The sequence below is a fragment of the Neodiprion fabricii genome, chromosome 4 (genome assembly GCF_021155785.1).
Source record: "Neodiprion fabricii isolate iyNeoFabr1 chromosome 4, iyNeoFabr1.1, whole genome shotgun sequence".
Lineage (NCBI taxonomy): Eukaryota > Metazoa > Arthropoda > Insecta > Hymenoptera > Diprionidae > Neodiprion > Neodiprion fabricii.
The window spans coordinates 2,860,839-2,878,983 of NC_060242.1; the positions used below are offsets into that span (position 1 = coordinate 2,860,839).

The following is an 18,145-nucleotide window of genomic DNA, read 5'->3' on the forward strand; positions in this document are numbered from 1 at the left end:
AGCTGGAATAAATTAATTGTGGCACTATTCCGACGTAATTTTGCGAGAGAAAACGATTGGGCGCAGTCCCAATACGCTGCGATCAACGCATCAAAAGTTACAGCCAAAAAACGAAAACGTGAATTTTCGACATTTTTCAGCAGGTGCTTTTTTCCTCGTATCTTCTCTCCCGTTGATCCCACGCTGCTTTTGCTGCGTTTTCTGAGTTCCTTGGGGTCCAATTGGTCGGGAGAGAGTCATACGAATCAATTCTGAGACGAAAAATTTTTTGGTCAAAAAAAAAGGAAGGTTAACCCCTCTGTATTTTTGGCGAAAATTTTCGCGATTTTCAAAAGAGCTGGAATAAATTAATTGTGGCACTATTCCGACGTAATTTTGCGAGAGAAATCGATTGGGCGCAGTCCCAATACGCTGCGATCAACGCATCAAAAGTTACAGCCAAAAAACGAAAACCTGAATTTTCGACATTGTTCAGCAGGTGCTTTTTTCCTCGTATCTTCTCTCCCGTTGATCCCACGCTGCTCTTGCTGCGTTTTCTGAGTTCCTTGGGGTCCAATTGGTCGGGAAAGAGTCATACGAATCAATTCTGAGACGAAAAATTTTTTGGTCAAAAAAAAAGGAAGGTTAACCCCTTTGTATTTTTGGCGAAAATTTTCGCGATTTTCAAAAGAGCTGGAATAAATTAATTGTGGCACTATTCCGACGTAATTTTGCGAGAGAAATCGATTGGGCGCAGTCCCAATACGCTGCGATCAACGCATCAAAAGTTACAGCCAAAAAACGAAAACCTGAATTTTCGACATTGTTCAGCAGGTGCTTTTTTCCTCGTATCTTCTCTCCCGTTGAACCCACGCTGCTTTTGCTGCGTTTTCTGAGTTCCTTGGGGTCCAATTGGTCGGGAAAGAGTCATACGAATCAATTCTGAGACGAAAAATTTTTTGGTCAAAAAAAAAGGAAGGTTAACCCCTTTGTATTTTTGGCGAAAATTTTCGCGATTTTCAAAAGAGCTGGAATAAATTAATTGTGGCACTATTCCGACGTAATTTTGCGAGAGAAATCGATTGGGCGCAGTCCCAATACGCTGCGATCAACGCATCAAAAGTTACAGCCTAAAAACGAAAACCTGAATTTTCGACATTTTTCAGCAGGTGCTTTTTTCCTCGTATCTTCTCTCCCGTTGATCCCACGCTGCTTTTGCTGCGTTTTCTGAGTTCCTTGGGGTCCAATTGGTCGGGAGAGAGTCATACGAATCAATTCTGAGACGAAAAATTTTTTGGTCAAAAAAAAAAGGAAGGTTAACCCCTTTGTATTTTTGGCGAAAATTTTCGCGATTTTCAAAAGAGCTGGAATAAATTAATTGTGGCACTATTCCGACGTAATTTTGCGAGAGAAATCGATTGGGCGCAGTCCCAATACGCTGCGATCAACGCATCAAAAGTTACAGCCAAAAAATGAAAACCTGAATTTTCGACATTGTTCAGCAGGTGCTTTTTTCCTCGTATCTTCTCTCCCGTTGATCCCACGCTGCTTTTGCTGCGTTTTCTGAGTTCCTTGGGGTCCAATAGGTCGGGAAGGAGTCATACGAATCAATTCTCAGACGAAAAATTTTTTGGTCAAAAAAAAAGGAAGGTTAACCCCTTTGTATTTTTGGCGAAAATTTTCGCGATTTTCAAAAGAGCTGGAATAAATTAATTGTGGCACTATTCCGACGTAATTTTGCGAGAGAAATCGATTGGGCGCAGTCCCAATACGCTGCGATCAACGCATCAAAAGTTACAGCCAAAAAACGAAAACCTGAATTTTCGACATTGTTCAGCAGGTGCTTTTTTCCTCGTATCTTCTCTCCCGTTGAACCCACGCTGCTTTTGCTGCGTTTTCTGAGTTCCTTGGGGTCCAATTGGTCGGGAAAGAGTCATACGAATCAATTCTGAGACGAAAAATTTTTTGGTCAAAAAAAAAGGAAGGTCAACCCCTTTGTATTTTTGGCGAAAATTTTCGCGATTTTCAAAAGAGCTGGAATAAATTAATTGTGGCACTATTCCGACGTAATTTTGCGAGAGAAATCGATTGGGCGCAGTCCCAATACGCTGCGATCAACGCATCAAAAGTTACAGCCTAAAAACGAAAACCTGAATTTTCGACATTTTTCAGCAGGTGCTTTTTTCCTCGTATCTTCTCTCCCGTTGATCACACGCTGCTTTTGCTGCGTTTTCTGAGTTCCTTGGGGTCCAATTGGTCGGGAGAGAGTCATACGAATCAATTCTGAGACGAAAAATTTTTTGGTCAAAAAAAAAAGGAAGGTTAACCCCTTTGTATTTTTGGCGAAAATTTTCGCGATTTTCAAAAGAGCTGGAATAAATTAATTGTGGCACTATTCCGACGTAATTTTGCGAGAGAAAACGATTGGGCGCAGTCCCAATACGCTGCGATCAACGCATCAAAAGTTACAGCCAAAAAACGAAAACGTGAATTTTCGACATTTTTCAGCAGGTGCTTTTTTCCTCGTATCTTCTCTCCCGTTGATCCCACGCTGCTTTTGCTGCGTTTTCTGAGTTCCTTGGGGTCCAATTGGTCGGGAGAGAGTCATACGAATCAATTCTGAGACGAAAAATTTTTTGGTCAAAAAAAAAGGAAGGTTAACCCCTCTGTATTTTTGGCGAAAATTTTCGCGATTTTCAAAAGAGCTGGAATAAATTAATTGTGGCACTATTCCGACGTAATTTTGCGAGAGAAATCGATTGGGCGCAGTCCCAATACGCTGCGATCAACGCATCAAAAGTTACAGCCAAAAAACGAAAACCTGAATTTTCGACATTGTTCAGCAGGTGCTTTTTTCCTCGTATCTTCTCTCCCGTTGATCCCACGCTGCTTTTGCTGCGTTTTCTGAGTTCCTTGGGGTCCAATTGGTCGGGAAAGAGTCATACGAATCAATTCTGAGACGAAAAATTTTTTGGTCAAAAAAAAAGGAAGGTTAACCCCTTTGTATTTTTGGCGAAAATTTTCGCGATTTTCAAAAGAGCTGGAATAAATTAATTGTGGCACTATTCCGACGTAATTTTGCGAGAGAAATCGATTGGGCGCAGTCCCAATACGCTGCGATCAACGCATCAAAAGTTACAGCCTAAAAACGAAAACCTGAATTTTCGACATTTTTCAGCAGGTGCTTTTTTCCTCGTATCTTCTCTCCCGTTGATCCCACGCTGCTTTTGCTGCGTTTTCTGAGTTCCTTGGGGTCCAATTGGTCGGGAGAGAGTCATACGAATCAATTCTGAGACGAAAAATTTTTTGGTCAAAAAAAAAAGGAAGGTTAACCCCTTTGTATTTTTGGCGAAAATTTTCGCGATTTTCAAAAGAGCTGGAATAAATTAATTGTGGCACTATTCCGACGTAATTTTGCGAGAGAAATCGATTGGGCGCAGTCCCAATACGCTGCGATCAACGCATCAAAAGTTACAGCCAAAAAACGAAAACCTGAATTTTCGACATTTTTCAGCAGGTGCTTTTTTCCTCGTATCTTCTCTCCCGTTGATCCCACGCTGCTTTTGCTGCGTTTTCCGAGTTCCTGGGGGGTCCAAATAATTAGGACAGGGTCATACAAATCGAATCTGAGACTAAAAATTTCCGGTCAAAAATTTGGCAAAAAAGTAAGGCTAGCCCCTTGCATCTTTGGCGAAAATTTTAGCGATTTCGAATAGTGCTGGAATAAATTCTTCCGTGCACTATTCCGACGTAATTTTGCGAGAGAAATCGACTGGGCGCAGTCCGAAAACGCTGCGAGCAACGGATTCAAAGTTAGAGCCGAAAAACGAAAATTTTTCTTAGTTGTTTTCCTGCTTCTGTTTTTTTCGATGTAATCTCTCCGATGTTGGTTCTATGCTAGTTCTGCTGCGTGAACTGAAATACTGCTGCAGAATTTATTCATTTAGTTTTTCAGAGAATTCGATTAGATCTTACGAATCGCAGCACAGTAAGCTTCACATCCAGATCAACAGATCAACAGTTACGGCTGAAATATATGGAATTTTTCAACGGGTTTACGGAAAGGTGGGGACGAAGAAGTCAAAATACATTACCCAAAACATCAGTTTATTGAATATGCCTTAATTCTAGTACAAGTGTTTGGGTGTCAGTGTCCAGTAATTCCACGAGTTGACAAATAGATTCAAATTAGAAGTCAAAGAACAATACAAAAATATGAAAGAACATCACATAAGAAAAACAATTATTATATGAGGTAATAGGTATGCAGTATACCTCGTCTGAAGCAGAATATTAACTAATCAGATAGTTTCTATCATAGTTCCAACATACATCTCACGTTCTTATCTGCGTACATGTGCCACACCTTTGCCACTATGCAATATATGACGTATTATATTGTTATACCGTCCGTATTTCATGTGACCAGTATTAAAATGAATAAAAACTCAATATTTACCGAATTTCTTTTATCACCTTTGCCACTATGCAATATATGACATATTATATTGTTATACTGTCCGTATTTCATGTGACCAGTATTAAAATGAATAAAAACTCAATATTTACCGAATTTCTTTTATCACCTTTGCCACTATGCAATATATGACGTATTATATTGTTATACTGTCCGTATTTCATGTGACCAGTATTAAAATGAATAAAAACTCAATATTCACCGAATTTCTTTTATATTTCCTGTATGATTCGTCGTTTGCTGTTGGAGATCACCTTTTCGCACTCCTGAGGGTCGAATTATTCTAGAAAGGGTCATACAAATTGATTCTTCGACTGAACGCTTTTAGACAAATAATTACGGCTAACCAGTATTGTTGTGGATATTCATAAATACTAATACTAACCCCTCCGTATTCTTACAGAAAATTTTGGCGATATTGAATAATGCCGGAATTGATTCCTTGATGAACCACGCTACTTTAGATACGTTTTCTGCGTTCCTGGGGGTCTGATTTTTCAAGAAAAGGCTATACAAATCTATTCTGAGACCGAAAATTATATATGCACAACAAAGTAAGGCTAATCTCTTTGTATTTTTTGTTAATAATTTGACGACTTCGAAACTTGCTGGAAATTATTCTTTGATGCACTATATCGACGTAGCTTTGCAAGAGGAATTAATTACGCGGAATCTAGAATCGCCGCGAGCAGTGGATGAAGAGTTATACCCAAAAATAAGATGAATTTCTTTGCATTTTTTCAGGTGTCCGTCCCACGATGTATAAAATTTTCCATATGAATCCCGTGGAGCCCAAATAGTTTAAAAACGGTCCAGCAAATCGATTCTGGGATGAAAAAATGATCCGGCCTAGAAACTGTATATCTCACACGCGCGTCATGCTGTTTTACATTCGTCACCTGACCACTGAATTTTCAAATCTCAAATTTTATAAAATCAACATGCTAGTGAGGTATGAAGGTGGACCATAAATATACATTTTATACACAAAATGCTTCCGTGTAACCATTTCTATCAATAAAATGATTACGCATGCATGAAGTCACATGCATGTATACATTATGGCACAGAAATAAGCTCAATAGAAAGCAGGTCGTTAGGTAGTCATTTAGTTATTACACCCACCTAGATTTTGTGTACCTTTCCTTTTTTTTCACAAAATATTCCAAAACATAAATGTTTAATTTCTCATACATTGATCTTTATTTCACAATAGTTGATCCCATGTCAGTGGCGATTTCTGAGTTCCTGGGTATACGTCTATTGCAAACAAAACTACATCCAACTCTCTTGGAAACTCATCCGATGTATTGTTCACCATTGAATTGATCTCATTGACAGTGTATCCTAAGACACAAATACATTGCATTCAAATTATGAAGGGGAACTCATTAATTCGATTTTGACATTGCTCTCATGAATAAATTAAGTTGTGTCGAAACCACAGGAAAAAACTTCTCTCAAATTTTGGAATTAAAAAGTGAACCTGTATTAATTTTTTCATTCTTCCGGCAGCAAGAAAAATTTCTATTTGCAATCAGAAGTCAATTTTCGTCGCATATACCCATATGCCCTGATACATCTTGCTGGTCGTGATTCATTCAAAAAATTGTTGATAACGTTGTCAAGTGTTTTTCTCCAATATAGAAAGTTTTTTTTTTTTACTGCTGGTTTCCACGAATTTCGCATTACAAACGAACGAAAGTCGAAGTTCTCGTCGAAAATTTACACTATATACGATCAGACATAATTCCAGATACAAGATACATCCATGTAAAACTTGAAGAACATAATCGAATTATTAGCACATGCACCGAACAAAATCCCGTGCTGATGAAAGGGAATGCCTTTGAGAAATCAGATATCCGTAATATCAGGTATCTTTATAGTCTCCAGCTCAGCAAACGTGACTGACGTTTGCGACGCACAAGCGAAAACTATGGGCGACTCTTTGGCATCTTGCTGAAGACGTATTATTTCTGCCAATTCAATGAACGGAGTCAACTCAGGTCTGAAACAGAAAATTAAGTACAACACAATGCATATGGGTACACGGAGAACCAAAAATAAAACAAATTACAAGTTTTATTTCTTACCTGAACACAACTACCCTATACATAGGTGTACCAGGACTTGCTTTTTTGTAGTGCTGACCAGTTGAGTACAAATTATAAGAGATTTTGTAGTTAACGTGTTCTAGCTTTCTTGGACGTACAGCATTGCTATTCGTAATATTTTTTATAATTTGCAGACTTTGGTAAACTCTCGTCAGACTGGTCGTATTCTGCGGACCTACTAATGGCTTCACCAGCTGTGCCACCACTTTTACTTCACTTTCGTCGCTTGATGAATCCTTATTATTTACACACTCTTCATCATCAATTGTTATCGTCTTTTCTTCTAACCATTTTGCTTTAGTTTCGGCCCATGATAAAGCGCCGGGAACAATTTTAAAAGATGGCCTACCCATTTCTACTGCCCGGTTTGGATAATGTTTCCGGCTCGAATACCTAAATACATCGCACCCTCTTTTATGACTATAAGTTGGTCTTTGAGGTACTGAATTCCCAAAGTGGCTAAAGCCATTGTAAGCAGACACTCTGTCACAAAGGATTCGAGGTGTGAGATTTAAAAAATTTTGTCCGGCATGAGAATAACTCATATTGGACCAAATATTTTGACGATGAGAAAAGCCGCGTCTAAGAAATGGTGACCTTCCCGAAATATATTGCGCTATAGCAATGTCTGTATAAGTACGCAAATGTACAGAGACGTGTTCCGGTTCTCTGAACACTGCGTAATTAGGCAAACTTCGCGAGTGTGCTCCTTGATTGTAACATCGTTGGTACATCATTCGACTTTCATATAATTCTTTGGAGAAGGACAAACCTTGCCATGAAACTTCATTTCTGCAATTTACTGAAATTCCATTGAAATTAACCTGAGCAGATTCATTGCGAGAAATTGTATTACTACAAGAAATTGATCCAGGCATATCATTTGCCAATCGCGATCGGACCTCTGGTAATGTATTATAGTTATCTTCATGTGAGTCATCATTCTTGCTTTTTGAACGGACATAGTACTTTGATCGCCTTCGAACTGCTGATAGTTGAGGTCTGACATTACAGGGTAAATACTTTCTAGGGATCGGTTTAAGTAATGATGCTTCACACATGACATTTGGAAAGAGATTTAGCATTTCCATTCTTGACATCTTCTGTGGTACCTCTTCGATCTCATCATCAGAAACTTCAATCACCTGTAGATCAAAGTTTATGTACAACATGTAGTCAAAAGTTCTGGTAATTCACCAGTTGTTCACGAGCAAACTCCATTTTTTGCTGTGTTTGAGCTTTAGTCGACAGTAATCAATCAAAACGAAAAAATTACAATTTATCCACACAAAGTATTCAGTAGAAGTTAATATTATTATTTGTATTCTGATTTCTTACCTCATGCATGACTTTCTTTGGTCTTTCTACGTTTTCAAGCTCCTTGTCTGATCGAGAAGATTTTGGTACTCCACCAAGCCTTGAATGTAGACTTTCCAGCGGTGATACACCATCCATGTTGATATCGTTAATAGTGCAGCCACTGGACTTTCTTTCGGTCACTGGGAGCAGAGCTCCACTAGTATTTCGTTTTGGCATCCATTTTACATTTCTTTGTATTCGTGAACCTGGCCATTTCGATAATATTTTGATATCACCTAAAATAGTCTCATCAGAAATGATTTTCAACTTGGTGTGATGTCCCTGGTTATCGGCTCTTTTATTAGCCTCCACATTGCTAGGACCCGGTAGATTTTCAACTCCTTTGTCATATAACTCACTCGGTAACTTTTTCGTACTTGTCTTGGCACCATCCAAAGTATATTTTTCAGTTTCTGGCAGAAATGCAGTTTCCACATTAGTCCCGAGCGGTGCTATTATTTTCTCAACTTTATTGGTACCTTCACTATTCTCACGAGTGCAAGTTTCTGAACTGTTAGACATGTTTATTTCCGACCTGCTTTTTATATCATTGCCAGGTTGGCTTGAAGTCGGATATTCGTCTGATTTTTCCGTTCTAAGACTGCAGATATTGTGCTTGTCGTTTGTATTATCCACCATATCCTGACCTCTCTCGACTGGATTACAATCCTGTATAGTCTCGGTTGAATCATTTTTGATTGATTCATCAGAATCAGCTACACTCATGCGAGCTCTTGTCATTCCAAAACCGCCCCGAGGGTCATGAATCTGTTTTTTCCTTTTTAATTTCGCCCATCGCCGAGAAGGATTATTCATATCAGATAGGACTGAATCATCTTCGTAACGAAATCTTTGTAACCGGTAACCTTGACGTACCAAGTGACTGTATACTCTATACTCATCTATGTTACACTTTGATGGATTAGATTCCAAAAGAACTACATATGCTTGCTGGACAGAGAGCGCAACACCCTCCCATGTTAGTTCCAGACGATTCTGTAATCATTGAAACACAGCTTTAACAGTAAAGTGTATTAAGAATTATGTTGGCTATGGCCAAAACAAGGTAAATGCACAGTCTTCGGCAGACTGTTACTTAAAGAAGATTATCTATGTTTCTAGACATGCCTGTATAAATATGTTAAATTAAATTCGTCACAAAAATCTGGTACATGTAAGAGGTTGCAATTAAATGCTGGCTTGCTTCATGTTGTGAAATTTGCTGATCGAATATTTAATCATTTTTCTAATGTGTTCAATATAGCGATCTCTAAATCTAAAAATCAAGGAATAAATAATCACTTGCAACCTTAGCTATCGGTAGCCATGTTCACACATTTTCTCCACATGGGATAGTGTCCGTTTGTTTTAGTCAAATGGAGAATGATATTTAGAATTAGTTCAATACCAGCTCAAGGAGAAGCAATGCCTCCTCTGGGATCAGATACAGTTCAAGATTCTCTTCAAGACCAAAATTAGTCCACTCCTGACCAGACTTTTTGGTGACACGAGCCCTTGATTCTAGTGGTAACCACTCGGCTGTGGCAAGCTGAGAACTACGTTCTACCCTCTCTATTCCAAGTAAGTCCTTGCGATCCTTAAGTCCCTTTTCTATCTGTTTATTCTGTAGCCAAGAGTTATTCGGTTCATACTGCTTTTGGCCCTTGTGCGGTAACGTCTCTGCAGTTTTGTCCCACTTCTTCCATGCCTCGAATGTTATGCCCTTATTTTTCAACAGCTCCGGAGCCCTGCTTATCAAAATAAATGCATTAAATACAATCAATGCTGAGTAAACTTAGCACTGTTGTCAATCAAACCTTTAGCAAGAAAAAGTATGTTTATTTGTTACTAAATAAATGATTTGTCAAAGGGTGGAAATTCTATGTCTTCTCTACGAATGTTTACGTTTGCGTTTAGTAAAGATATCGTAAAGGTTATGTATCACAGTGTCGATCAACATTTCGCAATCGGATCTTAATTAGACAAAATTTTGTATCTGTATCTGAAACCCAATCAGCCGTACCTCAAAGTATTTCCGAACATTTTTCTGTCAACTTGAACATGGAAGTACTTGTCAAACGCTTCGTGTCATTCACCACTGCTTGCATTGTAATAGCCCGGCCAGCGAGCCCGGCAGTTTCCGATTTTTGTTTTTTTTTTTCAAACTTCGTTTACGGGACCCAACTTCATTTGGTTAGTGGCGCATCCTCTATCTGTGACAATTTTCTTAACTACACCTGTCGTCCGGCAACTTTTGAAATCAGTGATATTTGAAAGAATATTAAAGTAGATACTTATATAATATTTATAGACCATCTACAACTGGTACACATGTGGAGTTCAATGAAAAGTCAAGAACCAAACAAATAACAACTGTTATGTATATAGTATTAAAAAATTACAGCAATTTCTATTTTTCATAAATGTATCAAGTACAATGAAAGTACATACGCAGTTAGGTTCTTCATCTCTGGAGAGCTTACAATGATGCAACGATTCAATCGTCTCTGAAGTGACTTGTTGCTATAATCGAATGAGTCGATCGATGAGTTCTCACACTAGACCAGCCCTATTATTCAGTGAACTCATTTACAAAACCAGTGACACTCGAAGACTTGGGTACTGTTTTCATTACAACAGGAGAATGTTTCTGTATTCAACAATAAATTTATTAACGACCCACGTTTGCTAATACAGTGGACAGCCTTCAAATATCTGCAGTTGTTTATGTACATACATATCAATTACAACTTACAGTATAATAATTTTTAATGCATATAATAATATTGTATTGTGATAACAGTATGTAATCTTATAAAAATAAAAACTCACTTTCATTTAAAAACTAGTTTTGTTCAAAATAGTGCAGGTATATACAATGTACATTGTTTGCCCAACGATCGTGCGATATTGGCTTTCAATTATTACCTTGGAAGAAAAAGGAAAATTGCTCTAGAAACTATTGACATTGAGTAATAAATCATAAAATGAGACAGTGACAGTCAATCTTAGACATGTCTTTAGGAAAAGAATCAGCTGAACAATCTATAGCGATTTACCAATTCTACAGAATTATATCACAAGTAACTTTCAACCAGTGACTGTGTGTTTATTCAGTCACAGAGCAAATTAAATCTGTTAAGCTCAAATTGACATGTTGGTCAGAAATTATTTTTTATTTATTTTCATTTCAATTTTAATTAGGTCATCCTCAGATTCGAGTCGATCGAACATTTTTCGTTGTATGCCAGCTCGTGTTACTCTGTCACTTGTTTGCTATAAAATATTTGAGTATATCGTTCGGTTTTGGTTTGCTAGAAGTTGACCACGACTGGCTGATTTCTGTTTGCAAGTCAATGGGGAGCGATTTGAAGACAGCTGGATCTGTTCCTGGTGGTGGTGATATTGACGACATAGGCGAAGATGGGCTGAGTCTCAGACTTGCCATTTCATTGCTCGGTGACTCTCTGCGGCCTCTTAACCAAACCTCAAGTTTGGTTTTTTTAGGAGATGGCTCTACCTCTCCTGAAGAGTCCTCTTCTTCCGGGGATTGACGACGATGATGATGATGATGGTGATGACGAGGAAGGTGACGATGATGATGATGACGATGAGGGCGGTGATTAGGAAGGTAATTGTGAGAGTTACCTCCCGAGGTAGCTTCAGCACTGCTAGACGACATGGATGGACTGTGTAAATTCAACGGCGGCGTAATCATACGATCTGGACTTGGAGTTGAACAGCACTTGGTCATTTCGTCTCCCGAATCTCTGCTGTCTACTGCGAGAAGAACATCGCTCACAACAGTTGTCGTAGCAGTAGCTGTGGTCGCAATTGCAACTGTACTAATGGCGACATCAGGAATTGTAGAAGTGTCAGTGCTTCCGGCAGATGGAAAATCTAGTTCCGAAATTCCTTCCTCGGAACTAATGTCAAGTACTGACTGCACCGCAACTTGTTTTCGTAAGAATGAGGTGATACTGCTTCTTCCAGAGACGCGTTCCTCAAACTTTGTAAATGCCACTCCCAGTAGTGTCAAATGAAATGGTTTGGAGACATCGACTGCTCGATGAAACAGCTTCATGGCTAGGATTAGCATTTTTCCATGGTCATATATGCCCCCCTTTGTGGATGGTAGAAGAGTTTGAGGCAGAGCACACTGCCTTGTCTCCCTCTTACCTGTACTCGGTTTATTCAAATCGTGTTTTCTCACAGTTACTTTCATTGCCACCGGTATTCTCCCATCTTCAGTTGCCAAGTCTGTAAGTCGTCTAAGTAGGGCTCCAAGGCGCGATTCAACCTCTACTACCAATGACACATGTTTGAAACCATCCTCTATTCCTATCGACTGAGGTTTTCCAGATGGTTTCACAGCACTGTCGTCGATACCTTCGGCGCTATCCTTCAGCTTTCTGGCTAAGTCACTGCCAATCTTCAATTCTAAATCCTCCAGTGACAATCGACGCACATCCTCTACTGTTCTGATATTGTTCATTGCCAGTAGCTGGTCAGTTTTGAAACCTACTCCTGGTATTTTTGAGACAGGTCCAATCTTAGTAAGGAGAGCCGGCCCAGAGCACGGATATACCACAGTTTGCTGATTGGGTTTATGCAGCGAGCCAGCCAGCTTGGCCACCAGCTTGTTGGTACCAATACCCGCACTACAAGTTAAATGCAATTCTTTATATATACGAGCTCTCATATCAGCCGCAATTCTGGAGGCAGCAGCAAGGCGAGCGTGACAGCCACAAGGACATTCTTCTTCGGACATGCCAAAAATGTTCCCAACAACTTGTTCCGGCTTATCTTCACAATCGTCGTAGTCGTCATCACAGGAATTGCCGTCCTTCATTCGGCAATCGGTGTCTCGTTTATCATTCTCATATCGTTCTACCATTGCAGATACGTCCACAAAGCTCTCGTCCATACCTAACCTCTCGACCAAAGGGGTAAACTGATGCAATATTTCCGATATCTTTGTCGATATTCGGCGATACTCGGACAGGTCTTCACCTCGAATAAGAGAGAGTCCGGGGCAAAGACGCAACGCTTCCTGCACTGACATGCACTTCCCAACGCCAAATTTCCGCGCCAAGTAATTGCTGGTGACGACAATATTCTTCTGTTGTACCCCCAGAGGTTTTCCATCCAATTCGGGATGCCGTAACATTTCTACCTGAGCGTAGAAGCAATCGATGTCCAAGTGCACGATGGACCTCGGGTGCCGCGCGATTTCCTCCGTGTCGCTGATATCCATTGACGCGTTAGAGGTTGGTTGCAACAGTTTGACAAAAGAACCTACGGTATGCCGTTTATCTGTAAGCCGTTCGACAAGTCGAACGAAATGTTGTAAAACAATTTCGCTGTCGTAACAACCTCGTGAGAAAATCACTTTGAAACTATACAATGTCAAGCAATATTCTTTACTTGTTTACAAAGCTACAGCGCGCTAGTACATCATTATTCATTGGCACAGGTAGCCATGTTCGTCTGGTCGGAAGTCGATTATCATTCTCACGACTCCAGTAGAGCCAACATATATGCTAAAAAAATCTGGTTCTAGCATGCAGAGAGAAACCTTAGCATATAATACCTCGAGATGCCAACATTGGTGAATTCATGCTGAATTCATAATAGACTACCACCCGTATTCGTAGTCCCTCCCTTATCTCAAGAATAAAGGACGCCTTGATGAAGGCTTCCTTGAATCACAGAGGCGTCCTCGTTTCATAGTCACAACTTGGCTCTCCCTTCCAGGAGGAAGACATGTTTAGGGATATGTGATTGCTTGTGGTGGTCAAACTGCTGATCGAAGCGCCACTCGACTATATTTAAATCTAACTTGAACCGCTTAGCTCTCATTGTCAAGTTGCGTCGGTTGATGAGAGTGTATAACCTCAAAGAAGTTAACCTGTAGACTGGCTGTGATCCGCGTTATACGGGTCATAAGTGCATAGACGCCAAGCGCAAGCGGAAGCGCTGGCTTCATGAAACGAAACAGCCAATCGCAGTGCCGAAGGTTTCCTCAAGGCAGCTCGAGACCTGCCTTGAAAGAAGGAGGCCAATAAGGCTCCTTATTCTGTCGAGGAAGGTCTATGAAACATGAAATGAGGAACAAGGAATCCTTGTTCCTCAAGGAAGGACTATGAATACGGGTGTACGTCGCTACGTAGCTGTACGTAGCTACTTCACTACCTTCACCAGTGCTAAAAACTCTCTAGTACAAAGACAGAGCTAGTCACGAACTTGGTTGCGCAAAAGAGATAAAAAATAATTGGCAGCACTGGGAGCTAATATTGGAACGCACCCTAAGAATCCTAAGGATCCAACGCGTGATCATTTATGAATCGTAATAATTGGGTGACCGAGTGACACATGTCATTGTGAGAATCTGTAAAAATGGAAAGACGTGAACATCGGATGTGCGGTCGAGCAGAGGCCAAAGGGGGATGAACTCTGGTTTTTGCTGTAAATTCACGATTGTACAATTACAAACAAAAACATGGACAATTTGACGGACGCGCATTGGTTTCCTTTAACATCGCAAGGGAATATTTATTCCATGACAAAGTTATGTTCGGCTATTGGTTCGGATAAAATATTAGTCGCATCTTTGAAAAGGAAAATTTACTCTTGCGAGTATAACCGTACACCGAAATATCGTCACTTGAGACCTTTGGTCAAAGAACTACTCTTCACCTACATTCCCAGTTTGTATATGATGATTGTTGTTTCTAGTCTAGTGAAACCGAGATTGGCTCATCAACGTCAAGTGTACATTGAGCATGCTTCTTCTCTAATTGATTTGTATTTCAACAGATGGGGCAGAGATTATCTCCATAGACGCTTACAACAAATCTGAAAAAGGAGACGAGTTTGTAATTGGAATTACAATAATGAAGACTAGTAATGACGCTACGGTTGAGAGATATTTAAATATTTACACGGAAGGCGAGGGTGATGGAGAATGCGATGAGAATAGCACCATAGAAACTGTGGCACAGAATTGTCTCATGGTTGAACTGTCTTACACCCCTTATCATCTGTATCACACGACTATGCCCAGTGGCAGACATTCTGTACGAGAGGTAAATTTCCTTGAGAGTAAAAATAAATTCATTTTGAAATGTGACAAATTTTTTCATACTTGCAGGTGGTCTGGTTATTGTCAGGGAGTGACTACAATATCCACATGATTAGAGAAGACGAGGGAAGTCACGATTACGCTGAATCCTCTCTTGAAAAACATTTTCCTGAATTACAAAATTTAGAAGCTATAGCAACATGGATCGACATATATTATTACAATAACCAAACAAGGTATTGACAGCCACCACTTCTAAAAGATTTTTAATAACAATCGCTACCTTTCTCCCTGGTATTGTTTAACATTCATTCGTTTATGCAATTACAATTTCCCCAAGGACTTGCATCAAGTTGTATAAAAAGTACACTGGTAAACTGTTGTTGCAGAAGAGTAACAGCTGTGGGTTGTGAATGTGGTTTGGTAAAAGTCAGTTTGGTTGATGTAGAAAATATAAACATCATTAAAAACTGGACACTGAGATATGACAAACCTGTATCAAGTGTCCGTATTTTTTGCAATGAAAATGTTGTACCTAAACCTAAATTTCTGGGAGGAGATGGTAAACATTTCTCTTTTCTCTTGACACATTAATGCATAACCTGACGTAATTAGTATGTGCTTGCAATAACAAGTCGTATTACAGAAACTGATACTGACGAGCGACATGAGGAACCAGCTCTAAACGTTCTCGTCGTTAATACAGTTCATGCCTCAGTTGTCTTCATGTAAGTGACATTTGTAATTAGGCACTTCGTCAAGTCCTGATGAAAATTCTAATAGTATCATAACAACAGGGACATTTTATACAATGATATGGAAAAGGATGTTAAATTAGCTGGTAGCGACTCATCGGATTGTGTACTGTGCTCTTGTATCGCTGACATAAATATGGATGGCAAAAATGAAATTCTACTTGGAACATATAATCAAGAAATATTGGTTTATACGCTTGTCGATGACGCGTGGGAATTCAAAGAAAGAAGATTATTCGACGCACCTGTACATTCGATGGCCTACCTCGACCTCACCGGAGATGGAATGAAAGAGCTGGCTGTGCTGACGCAGAGGGGCGTTCATGTTTTACAGGTGCCTACCCAAATATTACAAATTCATAATAATCCTGTACAAATTTGTACTGACGATACGCATGTTTCAGAGTTACTGTGTATAAAGAGAGTATCCTATATTCTCTTTACATTGAGAATATTTTTTTGGTGTATATACCATGTAAGTTACACTATAAAAAAATATCAATTTTGTTTTCACAGCACGATCCAGGGGAAGTTGAGAAAACGGTCATGCAACGTTTTAGGAAATATCTCGCCTTAAGAAGTTTAACATAATTGTAGCAGCATATTTATTCAAAATCGCGAATAAATGCTCCTTATTTTACGCCCGACTCGAATGTAATATGCCGTACAATGTGGTAAGTTACATGTATTATAATCATTCTGTATCAATATACAATTATGGACAATCGCAATGCCACTCTTTGGTTTCCGTACGATTTGTTATTAATAATTGTTGTAATTACCGTTGAATAGACGAAGAAAGTACTTTATTAAAGTACTTAAATTAAATCTACAATCATATAAATATTCTTAATAATATAATTTACTATAGGTATGTAATATGTATAATAGTTATAAAGTTTGGATGTTGCGTGGTATTTTGTTGTTACCTTCACGTGCATGTACACACTTATTTTTATATGTATAAATATTTAATACGCAAATATCCGCATGTTACCGCGAAAGCAAGTCTGGACTGAATATATGTTGTTTTATTTTATGATTTAGAAACGCATTATTATAACAAAAAGAGATTCAACTATACTCGGCAAACAATAATAGAATTTTCGTTACCCGTTATAATTTTGTACCAAACATTGATATCTTATTTGCATGAAATTAGCAAATCCAAATATTCACAAGTAGGATGTTAAAGAAATTACTTCCGTACCAACTTAGAAGTACCCGTAAATTTATGACGTCATTGTGGCAGAAAAATGGTTTCAGTTCGAAGTGATTTTGATATTGAAAAATAATTTCTTCTCTGTGCCTATGCGGTAGGCAAGCGGACTGCAATTGGAGTCCGAACATGTTTGTAATTTATAATAAAAATTTCAATATAATACACCAGCCAATTATTCTATCTTATACAGGTATTCAGTTATCATATTGTACGCCGATATCTATCATTAAAAAATAACGTAAGGTAATAGTAAAAACGCTGGTATTCTTGTTTACGAAACCTCAGCAGTAACTAGAGTCGCGGGTATTACACGACGCAAGCGATAATATATCCCTATGCTCTAATAACTAAGTTCAACTAAGAAACGTATCAAAAACATATACTGACGGCGGTTTGTATCCTTTTTTTTTTTCTTCTTTCTATTATTTCCAACATTTTGGGTAAAACGTATGAACCCCAATCCGTGCTGCCATCAGGAATAGAGAACTCATCAAGATAAATTCATAATGAATGACATTCCCCCAATTATTAACAAATTTGATCTAGAAAGATCTTTCAGTTCACATAAAATTTTCTTTGATAAAGCCCGTCGTTATTTATGAAAAACTGTTCAACTGTTGAATAAAATTCACAATCTTGAACAGGGCTTTTGTTGTTTATGTGGATTTGACGGCAGCACTCGCCATTAGTCTTGCTCCGTGGAATAAATATACATATTACTTTTAAATATAACTATACAACTTGGCTAAATAATTAATGCTAGTGTCCATTTTCATAAATGCTAGCCAAAGCATATTTCTAATTGAGATTGAATCTACGTGAGAAATTAAGTTTCCTACACGATTTGTATAAAAAAATATTTTTGTTATTTCTTTTCTTTTTTCCCCTTATTTACTTACCAATTTATTCATGTGATTTAATTTTTTTGTTCACTTTTCTTCAAGCAAATAATTTGAATATATTTATGTTATCTTAATTATGGAACTGGACATTAGCCCCATTCGCTTATTACAGGGTTTTTGGGCCCCTGCCACACGGATATTCGAATATCTCCGTAAATGTTGCGATTTTTCAGCATTTTGGTCAGTTGTAGAATTTTCGAAAAATTCACCACCGTATGGCAGAGACGGATAAACAGTCTTGTTGTTCTAC

At 38.7% G+C, this 18,145-nt stretch overlaps 3 protein-coding genes across 5 annotated transcripts; 1 reads left to right on the forward strand and 2 right to left on the reverse strand.

The window, feature by feature from the left end:
* Positions 1-5,635: 5,635 nt before the first annotated feature.
* LOC124180583 lies at positions 5,636-10,146 on the reverse strand. Of its 2 annotated transcripts, XR_006870286.1 has the most exons (6): positions 9,956-10,146; positions 9,341-9,680; positions 7,912-8,928; positions 6,553-7,718; positions 5,943-6,467; positions 5,636-5,803 (listed from the first exon to the last, which is right to left on the reverse strand). XR_006870286.1 is itself a non-coding variant. In XM_046566289.1 (5 exons), the coding sequence occupies exons 1-5, from the start codon at positions 9,973-9,975 to the stop codon at positions 6,314-6,316; spliced, it is 2,697 nt and encodes an 898-aa protein (XP_046422245.1). In that variant the 5' UTR covers positions 9,976-10,146; the 3' UTR covers positions 5,636-6,313. The 2 variants fall into 2 exon arrangements, 1 of the variants encoding a protein (XP_046422245.1); XM_046566289.1 differs by having other exon boundaries at positions 5,636-6,467.
* Positions 10,147-10,373: 227 nt separating this feature from the next.
* On the reverse strand, positions 10,374-13,484 carry LOC124180589 (DNA polymerase iota). The gene has a single exon (XM_046566303.1). It carries the CDS (start codon positions 13,187-13,189, stop codon positions 11,198-11,200), a length of 1,992 nt encoding a protein of 663 aa, XP_046422259.1. The 5' UTR covers positions 13,190-13,484; the 3' UTR covers positions 10,374-11,197.
* Positions 13,485-14,292: 808 nt separating this feature from the next.
* Positions 14,293-17,014, forward strand: LOC124180596 (KICSTOR complex protein kaptin-like). 2 transcript variants are annotated; one of them, XM_046566318.1, is made up of 7 exons: positions 14,293-14,642; positions 14,752-15,020; positions 15,086-15,252; positions 15,406-15,578; positions 15,663-15,744; positions 15,814-16,105; positions 16,288-17,014. In XM_046566318.1, the coding sequence occupies exons 1-7, from the start codon at positions 14,435-14,437 to the stop codon at positions 16,360-16,362; spliced, it is 1,266 nt and encodes a 421-aa protein (XP_046422274.1). In that variant the 5' UTR covers positions 14,293-14,434; the 3' UTR covers positions 16,363-17,014. The 2 variants fall into 2 exon arrangements, with proteins under 2 accessions (XP_046422274.1, XP_046422276.1); XM_046566320.1 differs by having other exon boundaries at positions 14,367-14,400.
* The last annotated feature ends 1,131 nt before the right edge of the window (positions 17,015-18,145 follow it).